Below are 18006 nucleotides of genomic sequence, written 5' to 3'. Positions count from 1 at the left end.
CCTTCCTCAGAACCCTGGGAAACAGTTAAAGGAGAGGGCCAAATCAAGAAAATGCAGCTTTAAAAAACTGTAGGAAAAGCTTGGGGCGCCCTTGCAGGCCCCTCCCCTGCCCCTCTCCAGCATGATGTGGAGCCGGCCTGCCCTCCCACTGTGGGTCCCCAGCCCTGTTCCAAAGGGAGCAGATTAACCCTTGTGTGCACACAAGGCGCCTGTATGTCAGTGCTGATCTATACAGTGGCATAATGAAAGACTGAACCAGGAAACTTCACTCTGGCTCGCCACCCAGTACTTGCTCTGCAGGTAAAAGGCGCTTGCAGACAGCTAACACAGTTTAAGAAGCAAGTCTTAGAGGTCTGCTTTAAGACATAAAACACAGCACTCAGGAGGGGTGGAAAATAGGGACTACAAGGGGCATTCTAATCCCTGTAAACAAGGGAACTCCTAAGGCTATGAGTGAGTACAAGCCCTGGATAAGACCCAGGCTTGGAAAAGGTGGAGCGGACCCTGCACTTCACTTTTGCCTTGGGCTGATTTTCTGCCAGGTGATCTAAACTCTAAAGGAGAACAAAAGCCAATGTACAGCCAATTTGCAAAGACTGGGAAAGCTGTTTTTTTTTGCTGGGGTTTGTTTTTGTTAGCTCCTGGCACTCAAGGAAATCTCTTGTCATATCACTAGCTGGATATAAACTTAAAGAACAGACAAGCTCAGGGATTAAATCTCAGAGACAACACTTTAAAATATTAAAATGTATAGTGTGCGGTAAAAGATTACAAGACAAAGAAACAAGAAATGATGGCCCTTCTGAAGGAACAAGATATAAATCCAGAAAACATCAATGAAGAGGACCAGACTTTGGACTTACTGGGAAAAGACTTTTAAAAATTGCCCAGAGGGTTTCAACAGCAGTTTGGGGCTGGCAGAAGAAAGAATCAGTGAACTCAAAGACAAGACAATTGAAATCATTGAGATCAAGGAGCACAAAGAAAAAAGAATGAAAAAAAAGTGAACAGAGCCTAAAAGACCTGCGACATACCAAGTGTACCAATGTATGCATTATGAGAGTCCTAGAAGGAGAAAGAAGAAAGGACTAGAAGGAATATTCAAAAGACTGATGGACAACTAGGATGGTGGCTAGGTGAGACAGGGCAAAAAAACACCTCCGTGAAAAATACTAGATAAAAACCAGAAGGTGACCCAGAATACTGGTTTCAGCGATGCACCAGCTGGACAAGGTCTGCTAGAACCACAGGGGCTGTGCAATTGGTGAAACCGGGAATCTGCATTCTGAAACGAGTGAGTCAGCCAGCAGAAAGACCCGCGGCCGCCCTGCAGTGTGGGGAAGCTGGGGGTTGGCATTTGGAGATGGACTGGTTCCTTTTTTTTAAAAAAAAGGGGAAAACCCAGGAGCAGCTGCAGTTGAGACGGTGGGAACCGCGCAGTGAAGCACGGCAGGGGCGGGCTGAGCTGGCCTCTCGGTGTCTGGTGTGGGGGATAGCCCGCTGCAGATTCCCCCAGGGCCAGGGGAGTGGAGGGGAGAGCCAGAAAGAGAAAGAAACCCCGCTGCTTGCAGCTGGCTCCCTGGTGGGCTGGAGACACTCCTGCCCGGGGCCGTGCCCACAGCCCAGAGCTGCGCCAGTTGTCCTGGAGCTGGGAAGGAGGAACTGTGAGAGGAGGGGGGGGAGTCGAGACACCCCGTTCAGCCATCTTTGCATCAGGCTGAGAGCACCCCTGCATGGCCTGGTGGCCCGGGGCTTCCCTTGAGGGACGGCATGCACTTGTGATGTAGCACAGCCTTCCCTCAGCAGAGGTCCTGGAAGATCACAGCTGAGAAGGGGGGCCCGCTCGGAAAACCCAAGGACGCTATGTCAATGCCAGTGGTTTGTGGGTCAGCGACAGAGAGGTTCTGGGGCAAAACTGAAATGAAGACTAAGACTCTTGCAGTGGCCTTGAATCTCCGGGAACACCTGGGGGGTTTGAATATTAAAGCTGCCCTGACTCCCTAGCCACCCGCACACGCCTCACATTCAGGGCAGACGGCTCCAGCAACACACCCAAACTGAGTTCACCAACTGAACCCCACAAGAATCATTTCCCCACACACCACAAGGACAAAGCTGAGGAGAACTGACTTGAGGGGTATGGGTGACTCGCAGATGCCATCTGCTGGTTAGTTAGAGAGTGTACACCACCAACTTGTATTTCTGAAAAATTAGATTGGTATTTTTTTTTTACAACTTGAAAGCACCCTATTAAGCAAAGCAAATGCCAAGAGGCCAAAAACAACAGAAAATCTTAATGCATATGATAAAACCAGATGATATGGAGAACCCAATCCCAAACACCCAAATCAAAATATCAGACGAGACACAGTACTTGGCACAATTAATCAAAGAACTACAATCGAGGAACGAAAACATGGCAAAGGATATAAAGGACATGAAGAAGACCACGACACAGGATATAAGGGACATAAAGAAGACCCTAGAAGAGCATAAAGAAGATATTGCAAGAGTAAATAAAAAAATAGAAGATCTTATGGAAATAAAAGAAACTGTTGGCTAAATTAAAGACTCTGGATACTCATAATACAAGATTAGAGGAAGCTGAACAACGACTCAGCGTCCCAGAAGTCCACAGAACAGAAAATGAAAGAACAAAAGAAAGAATGGAGAAAAAAACTGAAAAAATTGAAATGGATCTCAGGGATATGATAGATAAAATAAAACATCCAAACTTAAGACTCGTTGGTGTCCCAGAAGGGGAAGAGAAGGGTAAAGGTCTAGAAACAGTATTCAAAAAAATTCTTGGGGAAAACTTCCCCAACCTTCTACACAATATAAATACACAAAGCATAAATGCCCAGCGAACTCCAAATAGAATAAACCCAAATAAACCCACTCCAAGACATATTCTGATCAGACTCGCAAATACTGAACAGAAGGAGCAAGTTCTGAAAGCAGCAAGAGAAAAGCAACTCATCACATACAAAGGAAACAACATAAGACTAAGTTGTGACTACTCAGTGGCCACTATGGAGGCGAGAAGGCAGTGGCATGACATATTTAAAACTCTGAGAGAGAAAAATTTCCAACCAAGAATACTTTATCCAGCAAAACTCTCCCTCACATTTGAGGGAGAGCTTAAATTTTTCACAAACAAATGCTGAGAGACTTTGCCAATAAAAGACCTGCCCTACTTCAGAAACTAAAGGGCACCCTACTGACAGAGAAACAAAGAAAGGAGAAAGAGATAATAGAGAATTTTAACAGACATATATAGAACCTTACATCCCAAATCACCAGGACACTCATTTTTCTCTAGTGATCATGGATCTTTCTCCAGAATGGACAGTATGCCGGGACATAAAACAAGCCTCAATAAATTAAAAAAAAACAAACAAATTGAATATATTCAAAGCACATTCTCTGACCACAATGGAATACATATAGAAGTCAATAATTTTTGAATTGTAACTCCACTATTTACTTCCTACATGATACAAAATACACAAACTCTAATGACAAATCAGTGGTTTTGAACTCAATGTAAAATGTGTAATTTTTAACAAGAACTATATAAAGGTGGGGGAATGGAAGAGTATAGGAACATAGTTTATGTGTCCTATTGAAGTTAAATTGGTATCAAAGAAAAACAAGTTTGTCATGGATTTAAGAGGTTAATTTTAAGCTCCACAGTAAACACAAAGAAATTATCAGAGAATATGACCATAGACATGAAAAGTAGGGTATGGGTTAAGAGAAATGGGGGAAGGGGCAATGGGGAGTTAAGAAATGAGTGTAGGGTTGCTGTTTGAGGTGAAGAGAAATTTCTAGTAATAGATGGTGGGAAAGAGATAGCATTACAGCATTCTAAATGTGACTAATCCCACTAATGGAATGCTAGGGAGGGGGTGGAATGGGAAGATTTAGGCTGTATATGTTTCCACAATTGAGAAAAAAAAAATCTAAATAGATGACAATTGAATGCCAAGGATGACCCTGGATGGGATCTGAGGATGGAGGAGAAGAGGCTCAAAGGGACACAGTTGAGACATAAGGAAAAGGAAATATAGAATGTAAGCTTTGTATCATTGTTGAATCTCTTGTACTTCTTAACTGTGCTTAATGGGATTGCATAAAAGAATGTTCTTGTTTATAGGAATTGTATATGTGAATTATAGTGTATGTTCAAGGATGTGTGCAGCTAGCTCTCATATGTTCAGAAGACAGAGCAACAGATGATGGATGATAGAGAGGGAGAGAGGGAGGGAAAGAAATAGTGGTGTGACAGCACGTTAAAGTTGGTGGATTGGGGTATTAGGGGAGGGGGGTCAGGGTATCCTGGAGTTCTGTGTATGGGATTTGTATTGTTTTTGCAACTGTTCCTATAACTTTTAATTTATTTCAAAAAAAAAAAAAAAAAAGATTGATGGCAGAAAACTTCCCAAATAAAATGAAAGACGTGAGTATATATTCAAGAAGCCTGACGAACCCTAAATAGGATAAACTTAATGAGAACCATGCTCAGACGCATTGTAGCCAAACTGTCAAATGATGAAGATAAAGGGAGAGTTCTGAAAGCTGCAAGAGAAGAGCAACATGTTATTTACAAGGGAGTCACAATAAAATTAAGTGATGACTTCTCATCAGAAACCATGAGAGGCAAGAAGGCAGTGGGAGGAAATACCTAAAGTGCTGAGAGAAAACAACTGCCAGACAAGAATTTTACATCCAGTGAGACTGTCTTTAGAAATAAGGGATAAATTCAGACATTCTCAGACAAACAAAAGCTGTGGGAGTTCATTATATTATACCTGCAATACAAGCAATGCTAAAGGGAGTTCTTCAGATTGAAAAGCAAGGACACTAGACACTGGATCGAGGAGCCATGAGAAAATAAAGATCTCTGATAAAGGTAATCATATGCATATTATAAGTGCTAGTACTACTGTATTATATTTTTTGGTATATAAGTCCAACTGTTTACTTCTTACAGGTTCTAAAATGAAAATGCATAAAACTTAACAACAAATCTATAGAATTGGATATACAATGTATAAAGATATTAATTTGTAACAAGTACACCAAAATGTGAGGAGACGGAGGTGTGCAGGAAGAGCATTTGTGTATGTTACTGAGGTTAAGTTGGTGCTCAATCACCAACATGATTGTTATAGATTTACAACATTAATTTTAAGCCCCATGGTAACTACAAAGAATGTATCTGAAAAATATATACAGAAAGAAAGGAAAAGGGACTCAAAATGGTATAACACAAAAAACAAAACAAGTAAGAAAGTAGGCATTAATGGAAGAATTGGGGAACAAAACAGGCATAAGAATTACAAAGACCAAACAGCATAATGGAAGAAGATAGTCCTGCAATATAAGTAGTTACTTTAAATGTAAATGGGTTAAAATTTCCAGGCAAAAGGCAGAGACTGGCAGAATGGATAAAAAAGCCTGACCCAACTGTATACTGTTTACAATAGATGCATCTCAAATTCAAAGACATAAATAGAATGAAAATGAAAGGATAGAAAAAATACACCATGCAAATAGTAACCAAAACAGAGCTGGAGTATGTATACCACTATCAGATAAAACAGAGTAAAAAGGTGTTACATGAGATAAACCAAGTCACTATATTAAAAGGGGTCAATTCAACAATGATAAATATTATGTGCACCTACTGGCAGAGTCCCAAAATATATGAAGCAAAAAATAATTTGAAGGGAGAAATAGATGGCTGTACATCAATAATAGAGATGTCAATATACACTTTCAATAATTAAGATAAATATCTAGACAGAAGATCAATAAGGAAATAAAAGACTTGAACAATGCTGTAAACCAACTAGACCTAATAAACACATATCGAACACATAACCTGACAGCAGAATACGTATTATATTCTAGTGCTTGTGGATCATTCTCCAGGAGAGACCATATGTTAGGTCAAAAAACAAGTCTCAATAAATACAGAAATATTGTAGTCATACAATGTATGTTCTCTGACCATCATTGAAGGAAGCCAGAAATCTGTAACAGGGAGCAATGGAAAGTTCACAAGTATATGGAAACTGAACAACACACTCAACCAACCAATGGGCCAAAAAAGAAATCACAAGAGAAATTGGGAAATATCTTCAGGCAAATGAAAATGAAAACAATATACTACCAAAACTTATGGGATGCAGTAAACGCAGTGCTAAGAGGAAAACTTATAACACTCAATGCTTAAATTAAAAAAGAAGAAAGATCTCAAATCAGAGACCTACCTCACAACTGGAGGGTCTAGAAAAAGAACAAACAAAACCCAATTGAATAGAAAGAAGGAATAACAAAGATTAGACTGGAGATAAATGAAATAGGAATTTTTTAAAAAGAGAGAGAAAATAAAACAAAAAAACATTTTTTTTGAAAAGATCAATAAAATTAGCAAATCTTTAACTAGACTGACAAAGAAAAAAGAAGAGAGAATGCAAATAATTAACATCAGAAATGAAAGGGGGACATTACTACCAACTGTATACAGATAAAAAAGATTTTTTTTTTTTTGGTATGCAGAACCAGATGGCATCAATGGTGAATTTACCTTACATTCCAAGAATTAATACCAATCCTGTTCAAATTCTTTGAAAAAAATCAAAGAGGCCTCATTCTATGAGGCCAGCATCATCCTAATACCAGAGCCAGATAAAGATACCACAAGAAAAGAAAATTATACAATATCCCTTATGAATATAGATGCAAAGATCCTCACCAAAATCAAATCCAAGAACACATTAGAGGAATTAAACCACAATCAAGTTGGATTTATCCTGTGTATGCAAGGGCCGTTCAACATAAGAAAAGTAATTAATATTACATACTACATTAATAGAGTGAGGAAAAAAAAACACATGATCATCTCTATTGATGCAGAAAAGTCATTTGATAAAATGCAGCACCCCTTCTGAAAAATACATTCAGGAAACAAGGAACAGAAGGAAACCTCCTCAATATGATAAAGGGTATACATGAAAAAAACCCACTGCTAACATTGTACTTAATGGTGAAAGACTGAAAGCTTATCCTCTAACGTCAGGAACAAGACAAGGATGTCCACTGTCACTACAGTTAATCAATACTTTACTGGAAGTTCTAGCTAAAGCAATTAGGCAAGAAAAGGAAAAAAAAAAAAAAAAAAAGCACCCAAATTGGAAGAGAAGAAGTAAAACTTTCCCCATTTGCAGATGACATCCTATATATGTGAAATTATGAAAAAGCCACAATGAAGATAGTAGAACTAATAAAAAAAATTCAGCAATGTGATGGGGGATAAGATCAACACACAAGTACCAGTGTTTTACACACTAGTAATGAGCAATCTAAAGACAGAATCAAGAAAAAAATTCCATTTACAATAGCAATTAAAAGAATCAGATATCTAGGAATAAATTTAACAAAGGATGTAAAGGACTTGTAAATGCAAATCTCAAAATATTGCTAAAAGAAATCAAAGATGACTTAAATAAATGGACGACATCCCATATTCATGGATTAGAAGACTAAATGTTCTTAAGATGCCAATTCTACCTCAAGCAATTTTAGATTCAACAAAATCCTATTTTGCAGAAATGGAAAAGCTAATCATGAAATTCATATGGAAGGTGAAGGGGCCCCAAATAGCCAAAACCATCCTGTAAAAGAACAAAGTTGGATGACTCACGCTTCTTGACTTTAAAATTTATTAAAAATCGACAGTATTCAAAACAGCATCATATGGTCACAAGGATGGACATAGAGACCAATGGAATCAAACGGAGAGTTCAGAAATAAACCCTTTCATCTATGGCCAATTGACTTTTGATAAGGGTGCCAAGTTCACTCAATGGGGAAAGAACAGTCTCTTCAACAAACGGTGCTGGAAAAACTGGATGTCCACATGGAAAAGAAAGAAAGTGGACTCCTACCTCACACATACACAAAAATTAACTCAAAATGAATCAGAGAACCCAAACTATAAACTTCTAGAAGAGAACACAGAGAAGCATCTTCAGGACCTTGTGTTAGGTAATGGTTGCTTAACCAAAGCACAAGTAACAAAAGAATTATAGATAAATGGGACTTTATCCAAATTAAAAACTTCTGTGCATCAAACAACTTCATCATGAAAGTAGAAAACAACTTACAGAATGGTAGAAAATATTTGAAAACCACATATCTGATAACTGTTTAATATCTAGAATACATAAAGAAATCCTTCAACTCAACAACAAAAAGACAACCCAATTAAAAAATGGGCAAAAGACTTTAAAAAGCATCTCTCCAAAGATATATAAATGGCCAAAAAGTACATGAAGAGATGTTCTGCATCATTAGCCACTAGGGAAATGAAAAGCAAAACCACAAAGAGATATCATTTCACACCTACTAGAATGGTTACTATTAAAAATATGGAAAATTATGAGTGTAAGAGAGAATGTGGAGAAATATGAACACTTGCTCATTGTTGGTTGAAATGTAAATGGTGTAGGCACTGTGGAAAACAGTTTGGTGGTTCATCAGAAAGTTAAATACAGAATTACCATATGTGGAATCCCATTTCTAGGCAAATACCCAAAAGAAGTGAAAACAGGGACTCAAACAGGAATTTGCACACCGATGTTCACAGTGGCATTTTTGCCAATTACCTAAAGTTGAAAGCAACATAAGTATCCATCAACATATGAATGGATAAACAAAATGTGGTATATTCATACAATAGAATATATTCAATTGTAAAAAGGAATGAGGTTCTGTTACATAGGACAACATGGATGAACCCTGAAGACATTGTGTTGAGTGAAATAAGCCAGACACAAAAGGACAAATAATGTATGAGCTCACAGACCTGAACTAACTAAACTAAGCAAATTCATAGTCAAGAAACCAGAATATAAGTTACCAGGGGCTGGAGTGGGGGTAGGGAATGGGAAGTTAATGCTTATTGGGTACGCAGTTTCTGCCTGAGGTGATGGAAAGGTTTTGAAAACGGATGGTGGCGATGGCAGCCCAACACTGCGAATGTAAATAACACCACTGAATTATATATTTGAACATAGTTAAAAGGGAAATTTTAGGGTTTGATTATGTTACTAGAATAAACATTTTCAAAATCCCATAGGACTATATATAACACAAATAGTGTTCCCTAATGCAAACTATGGACAATATTAAAAGTATAATTAGAAAAATATAATTTATCAATTGTAACAAAAGTTACCATACTAATGAAAAGTGTTAATAATAGGGAAAAGTGTGCATGTGAGGGGGATATATGGGAACTCTGTATTTTCTGCATGATTTTCTGTAAATGTAAAACTCTTCTAATAAAAAATAAAATTTGAAAAGGAAAAGCAAAAACAAAACTTAGTTTTTGCAAAACATAGAAATGTAATGTAAAGAGCTATTGTCCACTGAAGTGTAAACAAAGTCAAGAATATAGTTATGGAAAAAGTTTTAAGTTACCCTTTTAAAAATCATGTTTATCATTTAATTGCAACCAGCTTTGTTGAAATGAATCCCTACCATGCTGATATTAACACTTATTGGTTTAACTATAATTAGAAAGTGAACTACATGTTATTGCCCATTTACAAAAAGTTATAATTCTCGAGCAGTGTTTATGAGTTTAGTACTAATATAAATCATTTTGCGTCAAGTGACAAATACTTTAACAATAAACCACGTCATATTTCTTACCTGTTACAAAGGGAACAAAGGAAAGGAAATGTTTCCAGTGATTTAAATATTATTTTTAAAATTCCACCTAATTTACTTTTTTCCTCTAAGAAAGCAAAAAATAAAACATAGGTTTTTTTTCTCTTTTATAGTTGAGCTTGTTCTTCTCAATAATAATTTCATGGAGTTTATGTGAACTTGGCTGCTATTTTTGCTGAGGTCAATATGCAGGAAAACAGAATTTACTGATTAGCAGAGTTAAAAAGCTTATTTTAAAGTAAAACTCACCCATCTAAAACTTCTGCCTGATATGGTATTTCAAGTTTAGAATAACTCTTTTCCTTTGCTTTAACAGTTATTTTCCCAGAAAATTGAGATGCTTTTTTTGCCTTTGATGCTGGAAGGAAACATAAAAAATACTCTGTCACCTTTTGCAACCAGAGTTTATACAGAAGTTATGAGAGTGACTGTGTGGAATGATAAAATCTTGTAAAAATTCGTACTTTAAATTGGTAAAGAGAACACTTTTACAACATTTTAATTTAATTTTAAATTTAAATGGAATTTTTATACAAAAAATATAAAATATTTTAATTTTCCTTTAATGGGACAAACAGATAAGGAATTAGCAAGTGAACACTGTGGAGACAGAAAAAATTGTGTTTGAGGCACTTCTCTATAGTCACAAGCTTCGGCTGATTGGCGGCAGATTTCTCAACCTTGGCCTGTTGACATCTGAGGCCGTACAGTTCTTTGCTGGGGGGTGGGTGGCAGAGGTGGGGCTGTCCTGGGCATTGTGGGATGTTTGGCAGCATCCCTGACTCCTATCCACTAGATGCCAGTGCATCCTCCAAACCGTGATAACTGAAAATGTCTCCAGAAGTTGCCCAATGTCTTTTAGGAGACAAAATCACCAACCCCCTTCCCCCGAAGAACAACTTTTTTTTTTTTTTGCAGCTATACTGAGAAGGAAATAACATTCCATGTATGGCTAGTGTCTTGCTATAAATATCAATAAAGTAGCATGATGCAAGAAGAGCCAAGCGTTATGTGCTCTGAGTTGTCATCTCAGCCAACCCTCACTCATGGCATGAGAGGAAACAAGTCTCTTCCCTGACATCTGACTGTAAAACCTGTAGATTCTGTAGCATTTCTGAATAATTCTATCTGGAATTACAGAAACTATTCACTTGGATCCAATCTGGGCATCCATTAAATGTTTCCTTTCAAAGTGAATAAAACATTTCTCTCTTTTCTAGTCCTTCAGCAACACTTCCATTTATGAGAAGAATCTCTATGTGAGTTTTGGAAATTTGTTATCCAACTTTAGCACAGAAAAATGACAACAAAGAAATGGTATGAAATTTAGTGCAAAGCTATACACAGATGGTGATTTAGATTGTGAAAACCCTCATTAAGCCTCTTATTTTTGCTTTCTAGTTGGCCATTTCTGACTGCTCTGAACATTCACTTTGCTCTGATATGAGGCTGATTCTGATACAGGCATTTCATGGTATCTTATCAAGTTACATTTTAGTAAATGAAGTGGTCAAAAACCTCAAGACAATTCAGTTTAATAAAATCATAAAGAATAGTGACTTTTGATGAGAAAGATGTTTACTTGATAAGTGAACTCTACAATTAATATACATGAGGTACATTCTGAAAACATTAAATAGACCTCATTTCCTGATGGATTTCCATAGCAGTCTCAGAGAGGTATTTTGTGTTGGGATGCAGGGTGGTGGGAGTGGTAGAAGGTGGAGGGGTTTCCCATAATAAAAACTGCTAATAAGAAACATAGCATTAGCTTGAAGGCATGCTTTCCCTTTGTCTTTGGGTTTAATGCTACATCATTTAAGAAAACACTTATTTCAGAGTCTGTGACACTAGAAGAACCAACAGTAAAGGCAAGCTTTTATCCCAGCGTCGGGGATGTCCTCTGGGTTGTCGATGCAGCAGCTGAGGAGAGGAGCACCGCGCTTTGCAGGTGTGCGAGAGCCACGTGGCACAACTGGTCCTGGTGTGCACTCACTCCCCATTCCTCAGATTTATCAGAGGGGAGCTCCTACATGCATGCTGGGGCCAGGAATTGCTACTGGCAGTGCTCTCTCCCGGCAAGAGAGGGGAATTACTGGCTTCTGCTGACGCTGCTGGTCCCCAAAGTGACACCTTAGCAGTACGGAAGGCAGTTTATCTCAGATGTGGAAATAACTGTGGCATCAGTACCTTCTCCAATAATGGCTATTTCTTGGCTGCTGTACTAGGAAAGTATGCCATCTATTTAATTTTATTTCCTTGGGAGATTTCACTGAGCTTGTGGGAATGGCTCTCTTCAGCTGGGATCCAGATCCCACCCTGAACTCTCCAAGTGCAAGGACTGAGCACAGCCTCACACACGCGTTCAGAGCTCAGCAGTGACCTCCCACCCTCAGTTACCAAATACCATCACCCAATAATGAATAGACGAGGAGCAGAGGTGGCTTTATCATAAAGCCAAAGTTTAAGTTTCAGGGCTCTTCACTTGCATAGCTCCCTGTGAGAAAAGCCCTGTTCCGAGTTTCAGTTTTTATTAAATTTAATTACACAAATGGTCAAACAGCCATTAAGCCACTATTAAAGTTTTTTGACAGCAAATTCAATAAACATTCTATTAAAGTGGGCAACAGCGCATAAAATATGCTACTGAAAATATATTTTATTCAAAGTCGGGGTGAGTTAACATTTAAAACTACAAAATATATGATTATAATAATATATAATGAAATATAAAATGTAATAAGAATAGTTACCTAATTTGACAATTCTTTCAGAAAGGACATTATTTTAGTTTAAGTAGGAATCTTCGCCTTACTTAAAAAAGTCAGTGTGAAAAAAATGATAGAGATTACTTGATTTCTGCTCTCAAATTCAAACATGCTTCTGAAATTCAAATACATTATTACTGAAATACAAAAGCAATGACTTTATAATTAAGGCAAAGTATAATAGATATATATGTGAAAGGGTTGGCCCAGATTACTGAAATGTAGTTCCAATCTTAATATATTTGCTAACGTTTTCTATTGCTAATAGTAATTTAACTTTATGAAAATACTATATTCATAGTATTTTCTTTCATTAATCACTCAAAAAAAAAAGTTCCTGATGGTTACAGGGAAGTCAAACCTAGCAGTAATATAAAATCTGACTGTAAATAGTCAGGATTTCTGTATTAAGATATCAACACAGATATCTAGTTTATCAGAATAACACTGTATTAGGGAGAAAAGATGCAAACTTACCATCAAAACTAATACTTGCAACCTTAGTGTATTTGCTTTCTGAAGCTTTTAATGTAATTGGTTTAAAGTGTACCGTTATAGCATCATTTTGTGGTGTAGGTCGAACGCTCTGCAGAGAGAAAAATATATGTAGTATTATTTAGTCTAAGGGTTCAGCTGCAACATACTGGAAAGTACCCTGGAAAAGTAAAGTAAAATCAGAATTTGAACACTTTAACTTCCGTGGTTCCTTTAAATGAAATAAGCCAAACTGGTAAAATTTCCAATTAATTTCATTAGAATATCTTTATGAAATAAAATGATTACCAAGTAAAAAATAGTATGACAGATTTAAGAGCGTTAAGAATCTAAACACAAGCTAGAACACTGAGTATGAGTACATAAATCATAAAAAAAAAGGGTAGTTACTTTCCAAATCAATGCCTAATTCATACATAAGAGAAGGCAACAAAAAGACTCTGAAAGGGTCCTTCTTGCAGACACTCCTAACACTAAATGTAGTGCCTGTGCTAGATGAGGAGGAAGAATGAGCCTGCACTGGGGCGCTGGGCCCCTTGTTTGCAGCCAACTTTTCTCTGGCTTCCCTAGGGCCCGGCCGTGCGGGTCGGCAGGCTGCTGTCCGGGTGCACCTGCACCGCGAGTGCGGGACTGAGCAGTGAGGCAGAGAAGAGGTCAGAATGCTTTAAACTTAGAAAAGCAGAACTTTCTATTTACATGACTAAACCTAACATAACAAAAGCTGTAAAAGCTCGCACTTTTGGAGCAAGCTTAAAAAATACATACATTTCAAGTTACAGTTAGTTTTTATTGATTATGCTCACAGACTCGAAGCGTTTCTAAGTCGAAAGGGGCTTAAAAGGTCTCCAGTCCCAGGGCCTGTTTTAAGATGAGAAGAGAATGCAATGTTGCGTGATGTATTAATACCTACGTTTGGTTTCCTGACCCAGCCCCGTGCCCTTCAACTGGCATTCTACTGCAAAACGTACTAACGAAATTGTGGTATTAGCCACAAACTCTGAGTCTTACGTTGGTCTCAAAACCCTCCTGGGGTTTTTGTTGAATTTCCAGAGGTGACGTGAACTTGTCGACACTTCTATTTTCGGTAAAAGTCCTCAGGCACGCCTGCTAATGGGCACAGAGCGACCTGCTCCGTTCTTAGGGTGGCAGTGGGATCTTGTCCAGTCCCCTGGTCCTTTCCCCATTCAGCTCATTGTATAAAAGTGAAATCTGCCTAAACTAAGTATCAAAGGGCAATCTCTGAAGGCTAAAGCAGCACCTAGGAGAAAATCAAGAAAGAGAATCGTCCTTTTGCTTTGTGTCTGCCAACACAGGGAACAAAGTTGGTTTTAGACATGAGTTCAGACCACGTTTTTCAGCACAAATCGGCAGTGCCATCTCCATTCCTACTGCTGCTGCGACTGGAGCTGGCAGCATGGATATAGAGGGCCTTGGAGGAAGGGCCTCGAGATGGTTCTGCAGTTTTCCAGGTTGGAAAGCTGAAGTCTGAGCTCTCAGCCCCAGGTCCTCCCAGCAGTCTGACTCTTTTCCTGCTTTCCCTTTCTTCTTTGAGAACTCATTTGCTCTTGAAACTCACTTATGAATAAGCTGTTATTATCAGCCACTTAAATTACAAAGCTCTCCACTCCTTGAAGGATGTGTGTACATTTTTTTTAATAGATAAACTATAGATCAAAGCAGTTGGAATTATAAATATCAAATTAGAGTAAGTTTCACTACACTACACTACCATATTAATACTATCTCTTTTCAAAGAAAGGGAAGGTGTTTCAGAAGTTCATGTGACAACCCAACTGCGATCAGCTTATTCAACAAAGGCGTCAACTATCTAAACCAGAAGTGTGAGCCCAGGTGAGCTGTCCACCTACAGTGGGCCTCCTTCCCACATGCACTGGATAGTTTCTAAGATCCCGCCTATCTACAAAGTCTTTTGATTCTATTATTTTGCTTCTTTCCCAAATTACCAACTTTTATCTTGACGTCAAGATTTGTGAAAGAGATGATTTTTTTTTTTTTATTGAGATATATTCACATTCCACACAGTCATACAAAACAAATTGTACTTTCGATTGTTTACAGTACCATTACATAGTTGTACATTCATCACCTAAATCAATCCCTGACACCTTCATTAGCACACACACAAAAATAACAAGAATAATAATTAGAGTGAAAAAGAGCAATTGAAGTAAAAAAGAACACTGGGTACCTTTGTCGGTTTGTTTCCTTCCCCTACGAGATGATCTTTTAAAGTTTTATATTTTGCAAAGAACTTTAACAGATTTGGTTCCAACTTCTTTTACTCGTTCTGCTGAATATGACACAGCAACAACAGAGCTGTGAGCATGTTCAAACATGCGTCAAGATTTCAGGAAGCAGCTCATCAGCTACAATCACGAGCACTTTCTCAGTGTTACCTGCCTGCACACCACCATGCCTCAAACAGCTGAGAAGTAAAATTCGTTAAATATCGCCCTGGAAGTACTGATAGCTTGGAAGAGTTGATGGAAAAAAAATGTTTCTTTTATTTTCTCACCACTTTAAGATTTTGCTTACCAGAGGAAAACAGACTGAAACATGATGTTGCACTAATAATAAACAAATATTCACATAATGACTCATGTTTTATACAAATAGTCTGAACTGTTTATTCACCAGTTTGTTAAAAAAAAAAAATCACACCTAAATTGGTTAAATCCTTTTTCCCAGGAAACAAAAGCAAAACTGGCAAAACCCAAAAAGCCAAACCAAAACACTTAAATAGTTGGCTCATTCTGGAGGCTTTAAGATAGAAAATGATGCACAACCATCGACTTGGACACAGCATATGTATACTAACAACCTGCTTTAGCATCAGTAACTAACTGTGGCTTTAATAAAAAATAATCAAGAAGTGGAAAAATACAGCAAGAGTCCCAGGAAAGGCAGCTTGCACACATTCTAAATACTGTTCCAGCCTTTCTCACAGCTTTCAGGTTCAACAGACGCTTCGGTCACTTGCAAGTGAGACTCGGGGCTCCAGGACATTCCGAAACTATTTACAAAGCACCGAGCAAACATGGAAAATAACCTTTTGGTATGTAACAACTGTATTTTTAACAATTTGCACACAAATTCACTAAATTCACTGAAGTGCACATTAAGTTGATATTGGTAAAGCTAGTGAGTACATCTGTGACAAGTCTGTAATTCTTGTTCATTAATCAGCAAGGAAACATCCTGCAAATGTTCCCTTTAGGCCCTATTTATACAGCATTACTGTTCTTCCTGAAGCTGCGTTACAGACAACCAACATGAGGAACTTAACGTGGAGTTGCTGGCTCTAGCAGTCTTCATGTTTACAAAACAGAGAGACTGAATTCCCCGAAGACGGACTTTCTAAAAAACTCTCCAGCATTTAGCACTGCCTATCCTCTCCTAGAAGTTCTACGTATTTATGCAATGGAGGGATTCTTCTGAAAATCCATCAGTCCCTAAGCCTGGCACAGGGTGCAGAAAATGCTGGAACAAACAGGAAACAACCTTAGGACAGTTTCTTGAAACTCGGTTCCCCTGGTGGTCGGGCTCAGCCCTTGGTTGATAAGGTGGGCAGTCTGAGATGCTGTCGACCCTCCAGTGGACCACTGCAAGAGGCCCTGAGTGGGCCTCCCTGCCTGCTGCCCGCCCCTCTGCAGCTGCCCCTCTGTGAAGCAGCTACAGTGGTCATCATCACCCCTAAGTCAGACCACGTCACACGGTGCCCTGGGGCCCTGCCTGGCCTGCAGGCCTTACCTGTTACACCTGTGATTCTCCCCCACCTCCTCCCCGGGCCTCAGGCCTGGGCACTGGCGCTCCCTGGGCTGGGTTCCCCTCCTCAGCCCCTCCCCTCAGGCATCACCTAAATGCCAGCTCCTCAGAGACTACCACATTTACACCACCCACATCACATGCTCTTCTATCTCTTTCTGTCACAGAACTTGCCTCAAGCTACAATTGTGCTGGACCCTTGTTTGCAGTGTCTCCCGACTAAAAGTGAGCAACCTGGGTGTGAGGGCCTCGTGGTGCGGTCACCAGTGCGCTCTTAGCATCTGGCACAGGGGCCGGCACACAACTGGCACACGTTACGTATCTGTCTACTCAGCGAGAGCCCGGGTGCTCGGGTGGGCAGGAAATCAGACAAACTGCCAAAGTGCTGGCAGAGTGTAGGCAGTGGATGCAGACACACAAATGAACATACATTTGTGTGTGTGTGTATATATATATATATATATAGGCAGGTTTTTAACAGAAATACTGACTCTGAAATTAAAATGTTAGCCACAAAGGACTGGTGAGTCATTCTATGCTTCATATATGTTCATGTAACTTTTGAGTGATAAGAAAAGCTCTGACTCAGTTTCCCTATTTGGAAAACTAGGAAATGTACGCCTTACAGGTTTGTTTTATTAAATAAGGGAATCCAAGTACAAAACCACTAATGCAGTGCCTGGTCTAGAATAAGAACAGGAAATGTACACTTAGGATATAGCCTATCCTGTTAATAAAAGAGAAAAGGAGGAACATGAATTGAGTACTGTATTTTTCACCATTCACATTCTTAGGATTAACTGCGAACTTCACCCTTCTATAAAATCTTAATCTAAAAGGACATCTGAGCCCATCTATTGTAATATAAAAAGTTAGGCCAGTCGGCCTAAGCTAAGTGAAGGCACCACCCATCAAATCCCTAAACTCCTGCCCTTTAGAAGCGACTGCACCCCTCAAGTCTGCACAGCAGGCAAGGAAGCGTCCACTCTGACCCTGCTCTGTGCAATGGCATCCCACAGACTCCAAAACCATTTGTGCAGAGTGCACAAAAAAGAACAATGACTTGACATCTCAAACTGAGGCAGCGGCAGGATGAGTCAGCGGCAGGATGAGTCAGCGCCTGTCAGCATCTGCCTATCAGCAAATGTAGTGCTGTCTACAACTACAGGGGAATCTCGGTGGCTACAGGGGAGTCTGGGGAACACGTTGC

The 18006-nt window shown here is 38.9% G+C and overlaps 1 protein-coding gene across 2 annotated transcripts in view; it reads right to left on the bottom strand.

Moving 5' to 3' along the window:
- TMEM131 (transmembrane protein 131) overlaps positions 1–18006 on the bottom strand; it is a 210113-nt gene that overhangs the window by 57163 nt on the left and 134944 nt on the right. For both annotated transcript variants that reach the window (XM_037806416.1, XM_037806415.1), the window contains exons 12-13: positions 12993–13101; positions 9997–10105 (exon numbers count right to left, since the gene is read on the bottom strand). In XM_037806416.1, coding sequence (XP_037662344.1) covers positions 9997–10105; positions 12993–13101 — 218 coding nt within the window. The remainder of the gene's footprint in view (positions 1–9996; positions 10106–12992; positions 13102–18006) is intronic.

This window comes from Choloepus didactylus, chromosome 17, assembly GCF_015220235.1.
Source record: "Choloepus didactylus isolate mChoDid1 chromosome 17, mChoDid1.pri, whole genome shotgun sequence".
Classification (NCBI taxonomy): domain Eukaryota; kingdom Metazoa; phylum Chordata; class Mammalia; order Pilosa; family Megalonychidae; genus Choloepus; species Choloepus didactylus.
The sequence above is the reverse complement of the archived record's forward strand: the minus strand, read 5'-3'. Positions and strand labels throughout refer to the sequence as shown.